Here is a 19,533-nt window from a genome sequence, read left to right as displayed (position 1 = left end):
AGAAATTTGCACTAAAAACTAACAAAAAATTCACATATTCAGTACACTGCATGGCCAAATGTATGTGGACACATCACCACACCCATATGCGATTGTTGAATACGCACACACTCACATATACACGTCAATCTGTAATAGTGTTTGAAAGTGAGATTTAAAACAGTAAAGTAACTAAAATGGTGATATTGATCCCAGCCACCTGCCAAATGCTCTTTAAGTATTTGGCCACAGATCAGTGGAGCAGCCAGTCGGTGGTGCAGGGTTACCTGCAGAGCTCTGGAAAATATGCACCAGTGCCAGAAATCATTTCCACAACTAGTAACTAAAATTCACAGTATTTTAGCCTTATCTGCTTCAATTTTTATTGTTTCTGTCTCTCTTGTCTTCCAACTTCATGGAAGTGCAGTACTAAATCACTAACGACCCCTTTAATTTTCCAGTTCAGTGATCAGGGCTGTACCCGACTTAGAATTATATCAATATATTAGAAAATTCGTTGTTTTTTTCCCATACGAAGTTTTAAAGTTTGAACGTGCTCTGTGGGGGTTCAGTGTGACAGCGGTATTGATGTCATATAGTATAACGGCACTAACGATGGATTGCAAATGCACAACATTACAGAAATTTTGACAATCAATAAATCGTCATTTATCAAGCAAAAGCAAAAACATGCTGTTTTCAGGCTTCTTATGTTAATTATCCGTTTTTATATCCTTTAACATCACATATTGAATAACAATAAGTTTAAATATGTCACCATGGGTTTTGGAAAATGGACATTTATGACAGTTTTATTTTATTTTTTAGACTTAATGTTAAAAATTAATAAAAAGAAAAAAGCATAATTAAAATAAATGTAAGTTGCAACCCTGCCTCCAGCGCTGACACAGGAAATGACCTTTTACTTCCTCTGTGATTTCATGCACTGAATCGTGTTAAGCAAACTGTGCCGGACAGTTGAGGAATTTTAATTCAGAATTAACCCTGAAATCGATTTGTAGTCGTTGTTGGTCTTAACTTTGTCTGCACAATCAGCCACGTTGGCAAGTTACCAAAAAGTGTCTGTCTGGTGAGACCCACTTGACCAGTAAACTCTGGTATCCAGTTGCTTTTGTGACTGCTGAATGAAAACATTTGTTCCCGGCCTCAACGGTCTCTGTGGTCGGCAACGGCAGAGCGGTGCAGAGCGGTGCAGAGCGGTGCAGATACTGTTTGGCTGCAGAAACATGTTGATGTAGTCGGTTGGTTTAGTGGCAGCTGACGGCTTCTGATCACTGGAATGAGGACACCGTCACAGTTCAGTCCAGTAACGGGGAAGAATGCAAACCAGTAAAGTCCTGCTGCTCTGATGTTGTGTAACAGTGTAGTTGCACTTGCTATTATTCCCCAAAATATTCAGTCGCAGGAAGTATGTTTTACATACCAAAGTTGGCTGCTGTATTGCGACCTATTTCTCTTGTCACTTCATAATGTCCACGGTTTTCTCATTAATTTATTTTGGTGTTTTCTGACAGCACAGCACATAAATGAACTTTTTAGGCTAAAGGAAAATCGTTGGAACTAAAATAACTCTGTTGTTGTCTTATGGGAACATTTTTTTTCTTTTTTGCAATAAAAATCCTGAGTTAATGTTGCAGTATACTAAAAATAAATCACTGTGACACTCTTTTAACCCTAAGGGACTGTTTAGTGCATTTTACACACTTTTCACTCTTAATTTTTTGATAATTTTGGCTGTGTTTCATGCATATGGCATACATTTTGGCAAGATTGTGTATTTTCTTAATCTGTGAATTTCCAGCTCAGCTCCTACAATAAGTCTAAAATCATGATAAAAGCCTGGCATTTAAAGGGTTAAAATTCTGAAATTTATGTTGGTTTAAAAATTAACTCAATGAAATTAGAGAATCATATTAACATTTAATATTTTTTGTAGCCAAATTTTTGATAAGCGCATTTTGTGTGCAAAGCGGTATGAGTGTGAGTATTTGACAGTGCACAAAAATACTGATGCAAAAAAATCTACTTAGCGTTTAGTATATTGGATATTCTTCTTCTTTTCTTTAACATTTACTTACATAGTGGCATCATGACAAAAGCCTGGCATTTAAACGGTTAATATTATGAAAATCAGTGGATATTTGATGTTTATGATTAGGCCCAATGTTGGTTAAAAAATTACCCACTAGAGAGTAGAAAATAATATTAATGTTTATTATTCTTTAAAGCTTTATTTTGAAAGGCACGTTTTGTGCGCTGAGCCGTATGAGTGCGGGTAATATTAAAGCGTATTAAATGAATATTAATTTGCAGATTTGACTCTCTCCCTCTCTCTTTTGCCGGAGTTGAGATCTACAGTGTGTCTGATATTTACCATGAAGTGTGCACAAAGAGCCGACTGTACACAGATTGGCCTCTTATGCTCCTTAGCCTACTTAGGTTATTATGTTAGCGGAACATGAGATGAGCGGAGACAGATGATGTCTCAAGTAAATCTGCAGCTGTTTTCGTGGATTCATCAGGAATGACCACTGCATTCATTCAGCCCACTGCTGTGTCTCTGCAGACACTTTAAAAACATAGATTGATCGAGCGTTTACAGAAGCAAGGGGAGCGTTTTCCTGGAACCAGCCTGCGCTAAACGCAAACCAAAATCAATTGGTGCAATTTGTCTCGTAATCCCGTGTCAGATCAAAGGTGTCTCCTGGTTTATCTCAGCTGCTAGTGGAGATAAAAAGGCCAACTGGGAGGGGGATTTTAACTTGAGTTTTTTTTTTTGTGAATCTTAAGTCAGATGGCCGTGCCCACTGGGAACAGGGCCAGCCCAGCGGCAACACAATGCATCATTTTCTGTTTGGGCCCCGCCTCGAATAATAAGAGCAAGAGACGCCACTCTGGGACAAAGATGGGGTTTTTTTCTGGTGATTTGAAACCTTAGCAAACTGGTTTGATTTTTTTTCAAAAACATGGTGAGAAATCAGCAAATAACTTCACAAGCCATGGCCCATAAAAAACATTTTTAAAAAAAGTGGAAAAGAAAATTACCTGAAAATACTCAAAAAAGCAAATGACCAAAAATAAATAAATCTGTTATTAAAATATGTATATATATATTTATTTTATACATTACATGTGTCGGTGCATGTAAACAGCAGACAGTAGTAGAAGAAATCCCATGTAAAAGGCTGACCTGAATTCTTCCATCTGATTGATTTTAATCAGATTGAGAAAAAGTGTAAACGCAGCTACCGTCCACCAGATGTTTGACCCTGTCTGCTCCCATTCAAGAGCATCAGTGAGGTCCAACACTGACAAAGACAGAGATGCTCCCGATTTTGTCCTGTTTTATGGCTTTACCACACTGTGCTTTTCCAGTTTGGGTGCAGCACATTTACACCAAATATTCTGGTCCGTTTTGGCCTCGCTCTGCATTAGCCTACATATGAGATCATGCCCAAAGGCGTCACAGACATCCATTAGAATAATTCAGCACAGTATTGCTTTGTAACCCCAATAAGAGACGCTCTGTTTGGCTCCCATGCGAGGCATCGGGCCGCAGTGAAGCCACTTGAAATTTTAATGTGCCGGCTCAGAGATGCAATATGGTCCTCACTGGGTTTAACCGGACCTGTTTGTGTTTGGCTTCACGGTGTATGACATCAGACCTGTGAGTTTTCTAGGTTATAAAGATATTAACGCCAGCACCAAACAACCATCCAAACATGTTTATGTCCCCTGTTCTGGATAAGAGATCGTTTCTTGTCTGTACTTCTTTTTGTCCTCCAGAGATAAATCGTGGTTTTTGATAATCTTGCTTTCACACTGATCTTGTGACCTTATCAGCTGTTTTCTGTTTGGGTCAAGTGTTAATTTTGTTATATATTCGTCCCACCAATGCTAAACACTGGAATTACATCTGTCATGTGATGCCCTGTGGCCAAAAAAGCCCCTTTCATATAGACTCACACAGCAAAAGAGACTTCTGTAAATCAGTAGATACATTTTTATGAGTTCTGGTTTATAAAAACCATTTTGGCTGATAGGTGATGCCAGTGTTTTTGTTTGTTTGTTTGTTTGTTTATTTTGTGCCATCCAAACAAAAACCCTCACTATAAAAAAATAACTGAACCCAATAACCCACCAAAGTTAGGTCAAATTTTCACTCCACCTTGTTAATATGGACTTTATAACTGTTTTGTAATGCAAAATAATGGACTTAAACTTGATTGAAAATGTGATTAATCACAATTAACTATAGAAATTCGGCAACTATTCACAATTTAAAAATGAATCGACTGACAGCCGTGGTTTGTTGTTTTTCCAACTTGTGAAAGATGCACACACACACATTAATACACAAAATCTAGATATAGTTTGTGATTCAGAGTATTGAAACTAGGCCATCATCACAGTGGTTAGTTTCTAAAGCTGTCATGCAATGTGTGTGTGTGTGTGTGTGTGTGTGTTTGTGGCTGTGCTGTGCATTATTTTAAATTACGGGAAACTGTGACAAAACAGGATCTGCCTGAAGAACATGAATAACTTTATACTGAAATTACTAACTATCTTTATTATTAGTCCTTTTCTGCTGAGTTTATATATGTTTTTTAAAATGCAGATTTCTGTGTCCTCAAATAACTTTTGACAAACATTCAAAAACCCAACTAAGTTCAGAGAAATAAAATGTTGAGCATTTTTGCTCCATCTGTAACTTCAGTTAAAGACTTAGTAGTGCATAAAATATCAAAACTTCAATTTTCCGTAAACAAACGAATCATTTCAGCATTAGAAGGAGTTCCTTTAGGAGTTCAGAGATCGTCAGGTACATCTGAGATTTTTCCCACAACCTGCAAACTGAGGTCTAAAAACACGTATAAAATGAGAAAACTGAAGCTGACAGTATAATGGTATAACATGACAGTTAAATTGCAGGTTATATTTACATATTATATATTTATTCTATTCTCAGAAATATTCATATATGAATGTATTTGTATTTTTATATTTAGACTGTGTAACATGCTGTGCAATTTTCTACTGTACTATCTACAGTTCAATAATGTTTATAGGATATATTTCTATATTTTTATTAGTAAATATTCTTTACACCATATGCATTTTGTATTTTTCTTATTTTTATTCATTTATTATCATTTTATTTTTCTTTGATCTAATTTATATTTTTGTAATATTTTATCCTTTTTTCTTTGCATTTTTCCCCGCTGTGGGATTAATAAAGTCTTCGTTATCTGATCTTATATGATGCATTTTCTCTCCTGATGTAGAGCATTAGATGTTATTAAAATCCTTTCATCAAATCTCCCTCTCTGAGCCGCACAGCAGCTAAACATGTCATGATGTGTGTTTATTATCATGCTTCCTGGTTTGTCAGGAAACCGTTTGTGCTGACAGACATTGATCAAGCCGCGGTTGTCGGTTTGGAGATTGTGAGAAGAAACGTCTTTGCGCTGTTTAGTTCAGTTCAGAGAGCTTTTATCGGCCGGTGTGAGTAGACAATGAAATGTGAAGCAGAGTTGGTGCTTCAGCTCCTGCTGGTGTCTCTAACAGCATAATGTATGCACTCATGCTGTTGCCAGGTACTTTGGATAAAAGCATTTACCAAAATGGTATAATTTTTGTCGAAAAAAACCCCCATTAAGGTCAGAAATCCATTTGGTCCACTCGTAGATGCTGCTGAATTCTCGCTCTCTGCACGTCAGTCTGAAATGTTATTATATGAGCAGTTTGGCAAAACCTTAATGACTCAGTCAGTCGACATGGATTAGTCAGCGACAGTTTCGGTTATTGATTTTTTTAAAAGTCCGCTGTGTAGGATTTAGGGGCATCTATTGGCAGGAATGATATGTATTTTCTTTTTATAGTTACAACCAACATTATAAATCCACTCCTGCTGTCATGAATATTGAAAGTAGTTATAGATGTAAACTTGTTTACTTCAGCTGTAGGTTGGGAATTTTAACATGGAGCTCTGTGGGGATTGACTGGCTTTTTGGAGCCAGCCTCTAGTGGCCATAAGAGGAACTGCAGTTTTTCGCACCTCCACTGCAGGTTATCACTGAAAACCAAAAAAAGAAAACAGAAAAGGCGATTTTATCTTCTAATCAGGCTCGTAGTTTCTGGAACTAAGTGGTCAGAAAGTGCTGAATGGTAAACATGTCAGGCTGAATTTGGAAAATGCCTAAATGTGTATGTAAAAAACATTTAATCGAATGGTGCAAGCATAAACACATTTAAAAGGGACCATAATACTCGTTAGGGTTCGTAGCAGTTTGGCCTGTGAAAACAGCTGTGTGATGTTGTCTGTGACTCTGGAGGAGCTTTAGTTATAAAAACTCCTTATTGGGGCTTTAGGACTTTATTTTTTTAAATGGAGAGCCTGTGCAACAAATAATGTTTGCAGGGTTTGAAGGTCTTGTCATTTTCTGGGCAGAGATGGTCTAATTTTTTCTAATAAAAGTTTCATTATGGGAAGTGAAGATGTAGTGTTTTTTCAGTTCTAAAGTCATAATATGGATTTGCCTCTCCGGCTTTGATTTTGACGATCAGTTTCCTGTGAGTCCCTGTTCTTAATGTTTCTGCAGTGCGATGTTGTTCAGCGACGCGCTCAGACAAACTGAGGATCAGGAAATTAATCTGAAGTAAAAAAGATTTCATGGAGGCAGGGAGTCTGATGTCGGCGCTGGCAGCCCGTTGGGAAGTCGTAACGAGACAGTGCTGTGTCAGCAGGTTGCCATGACAACGCCGTCCGTCAGCCTGTAACGTTTTCATTGTGTCTCCCCTCTCACATCTCGCCACGGCCCGACCTGGCCCGGCGTGGCCTCAGCTGCGTCTGTCTGTCTGTCTGTCTGGTCACGTGGCTCCTCTCAGCATTCATACCTCTGCTGCTGTCGTGTGGGTGGGACACAAAAGATGCAGCTGCCGCTCTGTAGCATTTTTAAAGGCTGTGTGTCTCAAATAAATCCATCCGTCCACCAGCAAAGAGATCTAATACAACCTCGAACAAAACTTGGCAACTCTAATACTGATTTATGTCCTTTATTTATGTTAAATGGCATGAAAGCTTACAAGCGTTTTGCTTGTTGATTCGTCTCTTTGAGGTTCTGAAGCCATGCAGCCATTTCAAAATTACATCTTACATTTATTATTTATTTCAGTAGCTTTTACTTTGATTCGCAGCTGCCGTTTTTTTTTTTTTTCACAGCCGTGTCGTGTTGCGTGTCGCTGGCCCAGCAAGTCCACACTCATGTCATCGGGGTCTTAGAGAGGCAGATGCACAGCTCTTTTTGGCTCATATTTATGAAAGAAACGTGCAGCGGAAAACTGAGCGTGTGGTCATTTCCATATAAAGCCTGGATTTATCAGTGTGGATGCGAATGGAGGCCGGGATCACTTGCAACTTCAACCTGCAACATAAATCTGGTTGAGCTGGTGAATTGCGAGCTGCCAGTCAGAATATGGTCAAATAAATATTTGCAGCAGCATAACAATCACTTAAAAATGAGTAGCATTTTAGAAAATATTATATTTTTTAAAGACTTACATCCCTGTGCACATTTGGGCATTTCCAATGTAACCAAACACCTCTACGGGCAGTGAGGCAAAGCAACGACGTCCGAGTGTCTCTTCGAGAGACTGACCGGTGCACGGGGTCCCAAAACAATATTACAACATTTTTCTTTCATGCACAGAAAGTATAGAATGAAAGATGGCTGATGTGTTACCTGCTCACTTCTAAAGTTGGTGTTGCGGCCAGTAAAGCATGACTCACAGCACAGTTCAGTATGTGTCTTAAACCAGATCAGACCAGATCAGACCGCTCGGCTGAATCTACCTGTTGTATAACAGGAAACACGTTTAAAAGCAGAGTGTGTGCAGCACACAGGATGATAAATCAGGGACAATACATTATATTTACTGTTTGTGTTTTGGAATCGTCACTGTGGATCTGCGGTCTGATCGAAGCCATCGATGATTTAAATCTATGAGAGCTGCAACTTTCATCCTCACTTAATATGCCAATCATTTTCTCAGTTCCCCTCATAGCTTAAGTGATAGTTGTGGGACTTTTGAACTGTATGAGATACTTAGGTATAGTCAGTTTATTACAAACAGAAGCTTGTTGCCGTGTCGCTCAAGAGTGGACCACTTTCAAAAAAACTTGTCTCTATTATTCATTGTGACACAAAAATGTGTAAAAATATGGACCAGGTTAGAAAATACAGAACTTACTTTGTAGGCGAACTGAAGAGAAAAATAAAGTAGGTTTCTTTGAGTTTCTTTGACCCACATATTTTCATTTCTGGATCACATACTGCGTGTGCAAGTTTCCATTAAAGGCCTAACACTGGAGGATTGGACGGTAACAGGCCTCGCTCTGTAGATTGGCGGATTTGCTGGATAATGTGAAGGAATAAAAATCGTGGCATGCTTTCAGTAAAGAGGCTGAAATGCAGAGCGGTGATGGACGGGAAAGACGAGGTTGAAAATTTAATTCCTCTCCATCAGCACAAAGTCTGCTGCCTCAACACCGGCTCGGGTCCACGTCCTCCGTCTCTCTGTCTCTTTCTGCTTCCCCTGCTCTCCATCTTCATCATCATTTCCTACATTTCTGGCTTTCTCTTTTCTGCCTTCACCTCGCTCTCTTTCTCCCTTTACTGTGAATCTTTTCTATGCGTCTTTTCATGTTTTATTAGCATTTATTAATTTGTGCATTTGTGTTTCCAATTCTAAAGATGTTACAGACATCCACTCCACCAGAAAGCCCAAAGTATAAAGATTTAAAATTGAGCGGCTGGACTCAACCTCGGCATCCGTGGTTTAACTCCAGGATACATGTGGATTAAAAGACTCAAATATTTTCATTAAAATGAAACACAAAAGCTTCTGTGGGTAGCAAGAGAGCAAATGTGCATGAGTGTTGTTTGGACAAAAAAAAAAAAAAAGACAGCACCCTTTTGTACATAGATCCACAGAGAAATTATGTTTTGCAGAACAATAATTCCAAGTGGGGAAAAAAACCTAAACAAGATTTATTTATGAGTACAAAAAAATACAGCAGCCAAAGTCCTTCCAAAATCAGATCTCGTCTGGACATGATGTCCTATTTCTGTTCTCACATAAACGATAAAACACTGTTAAAAAACATATTTCACTCTATGCAGACTTCTTATCGTCTTCTAGCACGACGTCATCACGATGTCTTTATTAATACGCACTAAACTGCCTCACGACACCGTACCTGTGTTTTTTCTCCCTTTCTTTCCAGCTTATCATATTTTTACAAAGTATAAAATATATGATCAAGAGGTTCTTACTTCCATTCTCTTTTCTTTTTTTTAGAGCCCGGCCAATATGGGAATTATGAGACAGCTACCGATTTTATAGTCGAAAAATTCACAGATTACCGATATGGCGACCGATAAAGTGAATTTGTGCACGGATTTTACGGTTCTCAGAAGGCTGCTTTCTTAAATAAAACAACTTTTATTGAACAATTTACTTACTGAACTTTACAGACAAACAAAAATAAAGTATAAATAAAAATAAAATAAACATCAGTACTGCATGTGTTCAGCATCAGTCTTCGCTGATGCCGATATGCTCGATGTGTCTGTGAAAGTCTCACATCGGTCAATAATATCAGTTGACGGATAAATCGGTCGGACTCTAGTTTTTTGGTTTTTTTCACTTTCTTTCCGGCTCCTCGTATTGCAGCGGTGCCTGGTCGCCCGCCTCACCACCAGCAGCCTGGTCGTCTTTTATCCCTCTGCTGATGGTCTGCATCACGTTGCGTAACACGGCAGCCCGCCAGCTGAGGGTTTTCCCTCTTCTCCTGCTAGATAAGGGATTATCCGCCATGCCGCTGGGTCCCCTTGGAAAGCCCAAGCCCTCAATCCCATCCTGAAGCTTTATCATCCCAGGCTCTGGCTATCCCAGGCAGATGATGTAATGGCAGTTTAGTGCTGGAGAGGGTCAGAAAATCGCTCTGTGAAGATGCTCTGCAGACGAGCACGTGCAGAGCTCATGCTGGGGTTTTGACGGAGAGAGCTTTTGAAAATGACAAACGTTAAAGAGAATTTCATGGATATTTTTTTGGGTGCAAACATTGAACAGAGGAAGGTCTGCACACTTCAGCCCCCTTTTACAGTTTTTACAATCTGAACAAGAGCACGTATCTCCAAACGTCACTGGTTTGTGAGTTTCTGAATTTAAAAAATAAAACTATAAAGGGAGCTGAAGCGTGCGGACTTTCCTCTGTTCAGAGTGTGCATTTTTAACTTTTTGCATGGATTTTTCGAGGGCAGAATTTTTTTTTTTAAGGAATATCAGTTAAATATGTTGATTCTGAAATTGTGACAATTCTCTCTTTATTGGAAATTGACAGAATATTAATATATATTAATAAGAATATTAATAAGCAACAATTATCAGATTAAATGGTCACCTTTCAATCACCTTAGTTTTGGGGTTTTGACTGTTGTTTAGACATAGACGCAAATTGCAGAAATAGTGATAATTTTTTTTTTTTTTAATTAATTTATCATGCTTTTGTCCATGTCATACTTTATAAAGAACTAGAGGGGACGATCAGTTCCCAGAAATCCCTCATACGTTGCCGCTCCCACATATAAGGGGCTTGCCTTTCCGTTATCGCTTGTATAATCGCTCACATTTCCCCAGGCTTTGAGAATCCTGAACTCCTGCTACGACGCCAAAAGATGTAGCAGGATTTAGGGACAAATTTTGACAAATAAACGCCCTTGACTGGAAATAATGACGGCTAGGGAGGTGGCTGCAATAAAAACTAAACTGCTGATTTTTTGATTGGTTGTTTTTCGTCACATGTGGTGGATTCTTGCAAATGCCATTATGACCATTATGATTTATTATGAATTATTTTTTTTTTGGACAAAATATTGATGTAATGACCGTTTCAGCAAAAAAGTTATTTTTGTGGAAGGACCAGTAACCATTTTAACTTGATTTTGATAAATTCAGCATATACTAGTTCTTCCAACAATAAAACAGCTGCATTTCCACAAATAACAGCATAATAGATTGTAATTTAATTCCCCCAGTTAGCCACAAGAGCTGCTGAGGCATCACCTGCAAGTTTTCATTTTATTTTGAAAAGCCCAGAATTGGCAGTTAGAAATCCAGGAGTCGTCTTTGAAACTGCTTCTGACATGAACCCGGCGCTCCCGCAGAGTTCCCAGGACTCTGACAGTTAGATAACGTTCGGTCTGGTCCGGTGCCTGACCCAGCTTTGAGTTTTTAAAGTCACGCCACCGGATTTTTGTGTTTCTGCTTTCAACTCAGGCCAAAGAATTTAAGATTTTAATTCCCTCTAATTGGAGAAATCTTATTCTCAGCCTCAAGCAGGCCCCTTATTACACGGTCATATGATCTGAACACATGACCCACACACATGGCCTTTTGTGCGCCGCTCTCAAAGCTAGATTAGTTTGATTTGAGGTGTTACATAAGGGTTAAAATTGGGCATTGAGTTCGGATAATTGAATAACCTTGGCACAGAAGTTGACATACAGTAGTTCCTCTCAGACGGATTCATGTTGGGGAGACACAGACGGTCCATGGACGTGATCAGAACGACACCCGACGAAACGCTGCGTTAAAATCAGTGATCACACCTGCTGGTTAGTGACTGTTTCTCCTGTCACTGTGTGTTTCCTGATCACTTCTTTTATTCTGTGGACGTGGCAGGAGCCCAGCTGTTATTTTCAGCTCATCCTACGAAATAAACAGACAAAACTATTATTATATATAAAAAATCATACACACACTCATGCACACTACTCCCCCTTTCTGTTCCTCCCTCTCTTTCCTATTTATTATTTGACATCTATTGTAATTTAAATTGCTTTTAACATCTATTGCACTTCTGAGGTTTCTACCACCCCCATCATTATATTTTTTTTTAAGAGATAACATAAACCTTTTTCAATCCTTAATGCAGAAATACAGTTGTCCCAGCAGCTTACAGTAAGACAGAAAAGAGCAATTAAAATATCCATATATGCTGAAAACTATTCAAAAGAAATAAACTGCACAAGAACGACAACAAGCACTGCAATCAATTAATAAATGAATGAAGAGATGTATAGATAAATAAATAAAAAATAAAATAAATTAAGTAAATTAAGTGAATATGGTGAAATTATCTATGTGCCCTCAAAGCGACTCATGCATACAGTCGAGTCTGTGATCTAACTGCTGTAAAACTGTCTGATGGCAGCTGGAACAAATGAACATCTGAAGCGCTCAGCTGTGCCTTCAGGAGGAAAGATGCGTTGGCTAGATGAGCTTTTTGGGGGAGTTTCCTCAGTCGATGTGAGGGATGTCGTATGCTGTAAAGCCCTCTGAGGCAAATTGTGATTTGTGATAATGGGCTTTATAAACAGAATTGACTTTGCAAAAAAGTGTCTTAAATAACTTAATAAATATGAAATTTAGGTGAAAATCAGTGATTTTTTTTCTAACCTTTTCTTTGAATTATTTGTATCAGGGTCCAAAATGAAAACATGCAGGTAAATTTTACGTTTTGTAAAGAAATCTTGAAGGTTATATCCACCATCCATCCATCAATCTTTGGTCCTAAATAGTCAGGAAATAAAAAGCAATGCTATCTTTGCTTGGTGTTATTTATGCTCTGCTGCTCCTCAGCTGTCAGTTTGGGAGACACACACACACACACACACACACACACACACACACACACAGTACAGATGTCATTTTATGCACGTCTAAATAGTGCAGCAAAAGGACCGTCTCCAGCCCCTCTAGTTTTGCAGCACTGTGGGACATCAGCTACTCTGCTAAACTGTCACATGAAAATGATCAAATAATAACACACAGGCTCTGTAGTCTGAACCAAGACAGCAAACTCTTTATTCCCTCCAACACAGACCTCCACCTTTATACTACGTTACTGATTACCAGAGGGCAGAGGGTTTTCTAGGGGTTGGTGGAGACCAAAACAGAGCCAAAAGGAAAGCCAGTACATTGATCATGTGGATAGAAGCATGACTCCAGTGGGATAAAAGTGTTGCTTTTTATGTGCTGGATGTGGAAGAAAGCAAATGTTTGACTGATTGCAGCTTTGTCAGGACGTAACTTGCGGGGACGATGTATCTGTCAGTTTGTTTTGATGTTTTGATGTTCGATTTTTGCAGCTTTAATTTTGTTCATGATGCTTATCTTGTCTCTCCTGTTTTCAGCCATCATGTACGTGATGGGAGCACTGGGTCCGGCAGCTGGTTACCTGCTGGGAGGAGTCCTCATCGGCTTTTACGTGGACCCCAAGACTGTCGTCAACATCGATCAAAGCGACCCACGCTTCATCGGCAACTGGTGAGAGCAACGTTGTCACAATACCAGAATTTTAAACATAGTTACTCAATACTAGTATTAAAAAAGACCCTTAGCGACTGTTTACTGTATTATACGTGCTTTTTATTTTTCATTTTATGATAATTTTGGCTGTGTGCATGCATATATATTTTGACACAATTGTGTATTTTTGTTTTATCTTGAAATTTCCAGCTCAGCTCCTACAATAAGTCTAAAATACACTGTGGAAACTAAATAGTTACATTCAGACTGTTAAGGTCAAAAAATGCTCCATTGAAACCCATTCAAACTGACATTTTTGATCCCACAGCCATCAGAGCAGAAAAACAGGACTTGTATTATTTCTTGGTGTCATTCTGGGCTTTTGACTCTGAATTTGTCATTTTGAATATTTTCCACCTGATGAGGTCATTTTGACAATACTTTGCATATGAAAATATTTCCCAGACATTTTTCCCGAGCTTTTTAAAAATAATTTTGTAAATCTACTTTTTTGTGTAACATTTCTTGCACCAAGTTGCCCATTGCCTTTTCTGCAGAGTTTTTTTTTTTTTTTTAAGTTCAAAGGTTTAAATACTTGTGAAAGGCATCCAAAGGCAGCACTGGAAAAGTGATGTTGCTGCAGGTTTCAAATGGTTAATGAAAATCAAGAAGAGAAAAATAAACAATCATCCACATTTTAAATAACATGTTTTGCTGGAAACTCATCAAATCAAGAATCTCTCAAAAAACGCAGCGTCACAGTAAATTCATGGGACGGATGTTTGCTCCTTTGGTCGTGTTGTTCCGCTATCTAACATCCATCTGTAAATGTGCTGCTGTGTTTGAGACGTGGTTATTCATCTATTCACAGCTCTCAGTGATGCCTCTAACCGACAGCATAACCAGTGAGTCACAGCTAACAGCCGCGGGCTTCCTACATGAATTATAGGTGATGATAGCGGGAAGAGGATGGATGAGTGTACCAGTGATTCTGCACAAGACGGCAGTTTATTTTATTTATTTATGTGCGCAGTGCACAGATAAAATGACAAGTCCAGAATGATAATCTTTTTTTTCTATTATTTATAGAATTTTATTTATTATTTATTATGAATTAATTTATTTCTGTATTTACTTACTTATTTTATTATTATTATATTTATTAATATCAATATTAATATTATTAATAATAATTAATTCATCTCTTATTATCATTATTTTATTTATTCATCTCTATTTATTAGTATCTCAGATACTGTTTTACATATCCAGGAGATGCTGTGTTTTTTTACTTTTTGACTTTTGAGACGAGGAAAGCATCTCATTTGTGATGTGACTTTTGTTGTCTTGTTTAAAGTCCCGAATCTCTCTGAGAATCACGGTCAGGTTCACCGACTCCTCTCCTCCTCCCATATTATCGCTGCCATGGGTAACGGCGTGTGGGCTATCGTTAGCATCAGCGTGATGCTGTCCTTTGTTGCTTTTTTCAGAGTCCAGAGCAGGTTTTTTACTCTTACATTTAGACGTCATCCTCGCCCCTTCACTTTATATATAGGCAGAGAACTAACTAATGCAACACTTTTACTTCAGGGCAAATTTCTATTTCTTTTGTCGAGAGCGCTTTCCCTACGCAGCCATCTTGTTGGTGACCCGGAAGTCCCTCCCCTGTGATGTGACTTTTAGTGTTTTCCTACTGTTTTTGAATATTTACGTCAAATCCTCCCTCGTCCGTCCCAGGTGGAGCGGGTTCCTGCTGTGTGCCGTGGCCATGCTGCTGGTCATCTTCCCCATGTTCACCTTCCCCAAGAAGCTGCCGCCCCGACACAAGAAGAAGAAGAGGAGGAAAAAGCTGAGCCTGGACGACCTGTCCAGCGACGACGACGTCCTCAAGGAGAAGAGCAACAACAACAACAAGAGCCAGGCGGTCACCTCGTCCATGGGCTTCGGGAAGGACATCAAAGGTACCGGGAAACGCTGCGGCGTGTCAGCGAGGGCGGCTGATGTCACGGTTGAGGGAGTTTGTTCTTTAAAATCAGAGTCTAAAATATGAGTTCATTATGATAGAAGTATATTAGCCTTCTTAACACAGAACACTTGCACTCTTTTGGGTAATTTTTTTTTTTTTTTTTCAATCCAATAATCAGCAGAAAATATATCAGCAGTTATTTTGATAATCAGTTCATTCTTTTGAGTAATTTTTAGAGAAGAAATGCCCAAATGTCTTGAGTTGCAGCTTCTCCAGTGTGATTATTTGCTGTTTCCGCAGACACAAACTGAGGACTGAAAACTGAATATTTTTGCATATTGAGTTGTTGGTCAGACGAAGACATTTTAAAATAATCAGCAGATTAATAGACTGTTGTAAGGAGAAAATTTGTGAGTACTAACTTGTTGCACCTGTTATCATGTCTCAGCACCAGTGACATACGTGGCTGTTTGCCCGTCTGTCCATTCAGACACCTGTCCATATCTTCATATGTCCCATAAACGTGATCTCTTAAGAAGGCCTCGAATTTCTTCAAATTTGACATAAACATACACTTTTTAATTCAACATTACAAAAAAAAAAAACTTAAAATGAGTCCGGACAGATATATATGTAAACCTGACTGCAAGAAGGTATACAACTGCCAGGTAATTATAGTTTTATTTTAAAATCATACTGAATGAGGTGATGATACACTCTGAGAAAAATGATGTATTTCCAAACAAACGCTTCAGCACTTCAAATTGGCCAATGTGTGAATTTACAAGGCAAATTTAAAGGAACGTGAAGAAGCACTAAAACAATATCGAGACCTCAGAAAACACGTCGAGCTGGTTATGATTGTTTGGACCCGAAGCATTTTTACTGATTGCGTCTCAATTTAAATTAACTAAAAAAATCAGAGGTTTGTTTTTACCTTTAAACAATTTCTCTAAATGTTATGTGCTGTTTCCTATGTGATAGAGTACTTCTTCACTTTTCCCTGAAGGTTAACATTTTTATGTTTGGATAAGAAGAATAATTTCTTAATTATTTCAGGAGAAATCCACCTCAGAGTTTTGTTATTTTTCGGTCATACAGGGTGAACTTTTGCGAGTAGATAACTTCATTACAATAAACAATAAATAAATAATTTTTCTCCCTCTGTCTGCCTTTCTTCTTCTCCTGTCAGACCTGCCCAAAGCAGCGGTGAGGATCCTCAGCAACGTGACCTTCTTGTTCGTCAGCCTCTCCTACACGGCAGAGAGCGCCATCGTCACCGCGTTCATCACCTTCATCCCAAAGTTCATCGAGTCTCAATTTGGCATCCCGGCCTCCAGCGCCAGCATCTACACCGGTGGGTACCAAAGCAGCAAAGTCCCCCGATCGAATTTCTCTTCCACTCTGAAATGTTTGTCTGAAAGGCTGATGGCTGATGGCTTCTGACGGCGTCTAATCATCATGCGCACACTAAAATCTGATGTTTCAAAAACAAGATTTATTACTTAAGAAACTTTCAAATTAGGGTCTAATTCAAGCATCTTTTTTAAAAAAATACATATATTTATTCAACATTAAGACAACACATACAACAAATATTACGGAGGACATGTTCACAATAACTTCACATACTTATCATGCTTTTAGCCTTTTTATGTTCATATTCAACACTATTAAGTACACATACAATGGTAGTATTACTTCCCAGGATGTACTTATTAATGTACATTTACATTAGCAGTTCCTCTAGTTTGGTATTTCACAGATTTTCTCCCGCTCCTTGTGTTTCAGAAGGTAATGTCTGAGTTTGAGCATCTTAAAGACAAAACTGTCCCCTCCCGTCTTCTGAGCTCCCCTGTAGTGTCTCCACAGCCGCACAGACAGGATGCAGACAGACCAGAATATTCATACAGCGCTCAGGACTTTAAATTTCTGCCTGTTCAGCGCCGCTGGTTTTTATCTGAGAGCAGAGCGGCAGAGGCTGTCGGCCCAGAGCCGCAAGCCAACACACATTAATAATAAAGAAACTGCTGCTCTCTAAATGAAGGGGGCACCTGGGACACGGAGCTGGAGCACTCAGTGTGTTACAACACACACACATATTTTAGAGAGACACACACCATGACAAGCACAAGTGCATTCACAAGCACATGCATGCTTAAACAGCCATATCAGCCAATATATTACATACTGCAAGTTTTCTTTTAGTTCCCAGAACGTTCTTCTTAAAGTTAGGGTAACATTTTCTGTTAACATCAAAAATGGTAAAACTGTTGTTTGTTTTTTTTAAATGTTAATGTATCACATTACATTATATTTTCATTAAAAAGGTCTGTAATCTCAGGCCTCAATAACATGTTCTGAATTTTGCTTTGAAAACATTTTTGTTTCGTTTTCATGTAACACTGTGGGAATGTTTTACGAAAAGGAATCGGGTATCCCCGATCCATATCACATCGCCAGAATTTTGAAAGAAGAAAAATAACCTAAAGTTATCTTAAATTAGTCAGAAATTTAAAGAATATTTATTATTTAAAAAATATTCACCCAAAATTTTGAAAGACAGATGAAAAAAGACCAAATTTTTGCCTTTTTTTTTTCTGCAAAGGTTCAAGCGAAGCCCCGCACGTCCTCCAAAACTCAAAATGTCCCTGGTTTTGACTAATTGCACTTTATTCTTGCAATATGTTTGATTTCATTGTGTGTTGAGACCACATGTAGGGCTGGGCGATAAAACGATAATGATATCAACTGCGATATAACTTTTCCTCGATTGAAATATGACACGTAGTTGATAGAATGGCGATAAAACTCATTACAGCCATATTTGACAAACAACACGAACAGCCAATGATAATGAAAATAGCGCCGCGGCGAACCAAATGCAGTGAACGACTTTGACTCTAAAACAGCTGAGTGTTTGACAGCCACAGCATTTCATTAGCCGGATCAAACAGCTGATGTCCTGAGCAGTCTGAGCAGCTGATGTCTGGGTGTTGTTGATGTCCGACTGCCTGCTCCAAAGCGCGGACATGTGCTACAGTCAGACATGTGCGAAAATGTCCGACAGCCCACTCCAGCATGCGGACATGTCCAACAGCACGCTCCACCACGTGTAAATGTGCCCCATCTCGCTCTACCGTGCGGACATGTCTAACAGCCCGCTGCAGCATGAGGACATGTCCAACAGCCCCTCCAGCGTGGAAATGTGCGACAGCCCGCTCCAGCGCGGAAGTGTTGTGGAAGTGGAAAAAAAAACTTTTTCCCATATTGCCCAGCCCTAACCCCGTTATTTACATATTTGTCTAATAAATTCAAATATGTGGCCATCTCTCTCGTGTGCAGACCCCAAACTAATGTTTAAGGAGAAATCTGGACTCAGTGGCTGTACCAGTTGGGAAGCATTGCTCTTGACCAGCTCGTCTCTGTGATATAGACTTTAAATGAACCACTGAGGAGAAGAGCATTTCTCAAAGAGCTCTTCTGTCTCTCAGGAGTGTATCTTAAATCCGAGCCGTCCCCGTGCTCGGGCTGATAAGTCCAGAGGCTGAGAGGAACGTTCTGCTCCGACCTGATGGCCTTCTTCAGTGATGGAGGCTATTTTGGTATTCTGTGGCTGCTGATAGCAAAAGTATTTGGAAGTTTATGTGGCGCCTTTGCTTTTCTGTCTCGGCTTGATGGGCGGGTTTGCAGATACACAGAGGCTAAAACATTATGTATCTATGATTTTACTGTCGTGACGCACAGTTATCTGTTTTCAGCTGGCCAACCTTCCTCAGCGGTTAAAGAGCTTGTTCCAAAATGAAGAGGCTTCCTCTGTTTGATGCTGAAGACTCAGAGTGAAATTAACACTATATGGTGTCAGTGACCCAGTGCCAGTTTTTTTCCTCTAATTTAGCGCAGATCAGATCATAAACGTGTGAGCAGGAAAAAGATGTTCTCAGGCCTCATTCATATGTGGAAATAAATCAGATATGATTGGGATAACTGAAAACGAGTCTGTAGTGTAAGCAGACGGGTGGCATAGTACTAGCAGTAGTAGTAGTTGTAGTCATGGAAGTAGAAGAAGTAGCAGCGCTTCTGTTACTACAAGGAGTAGTAATAGTAGCAGAAGTAGTAGTAGAAATTGCAGTGGTAGTAGTATAAGTAGGTGTATTAACAGTAGAAATAGTTCTAGTACACAACTACTGGTA

General features: G+C 39.1%; 1 protein-coding gene across 3 annotated transcripts in view; it reads left to right on the top strand.

The window, feature by feature from the left end:
- LOC121950930 (solute carrier organic anion transporter family member 5A1-like) overlaps positions 1-19,533 on the top strand; it is a 75,585-nt gene that overhangs the window by 5,146 nt on the left and 50,906 nt on the right. For all 3 annotated transcript variants that reach the window (XR_006106364.2, XM_088085909.1, XM_042497062.2), the window contains exons 3-5: positions 13,260-13,392; positions 15,112-15,335; positions 16,533-16,697. Coding sequence is in view for 2 of the 3 variants with exons in the window: in XM_088085909.1 (XP_087942035.1) it covers positions 13,260-13,392; positions 15,112-15,335; positions 16,533-16,697 (522 nt within the window). In the remaining variant the exon portion in view is untranslated. The remainder of the gene's footprint in view (positions 1-13,259; positions 13,393-15,111; positions 15,336-16,532; positions 16,698-19,533) is intronic.

The sequence above is a fragment of the Plectropomus leopardus genome, chromosome 12 (genome assembly GCF_026936395.1).
Source record: "Plectropomus leopardus strain MGB_pleo_1.0 chromosome 12, ASM2693639v1, whole genome shotgun sequence".
NCBI classification, from domain to species: Eukaryota; Metazoa; Chordata; class Actinopteri; order Perciformes; family Serranidae; genus Plectropomus; species Plectropomus leopardus.
This window is presented reverse-complemented; position numbering and strand designations above follow the sequence as displayed.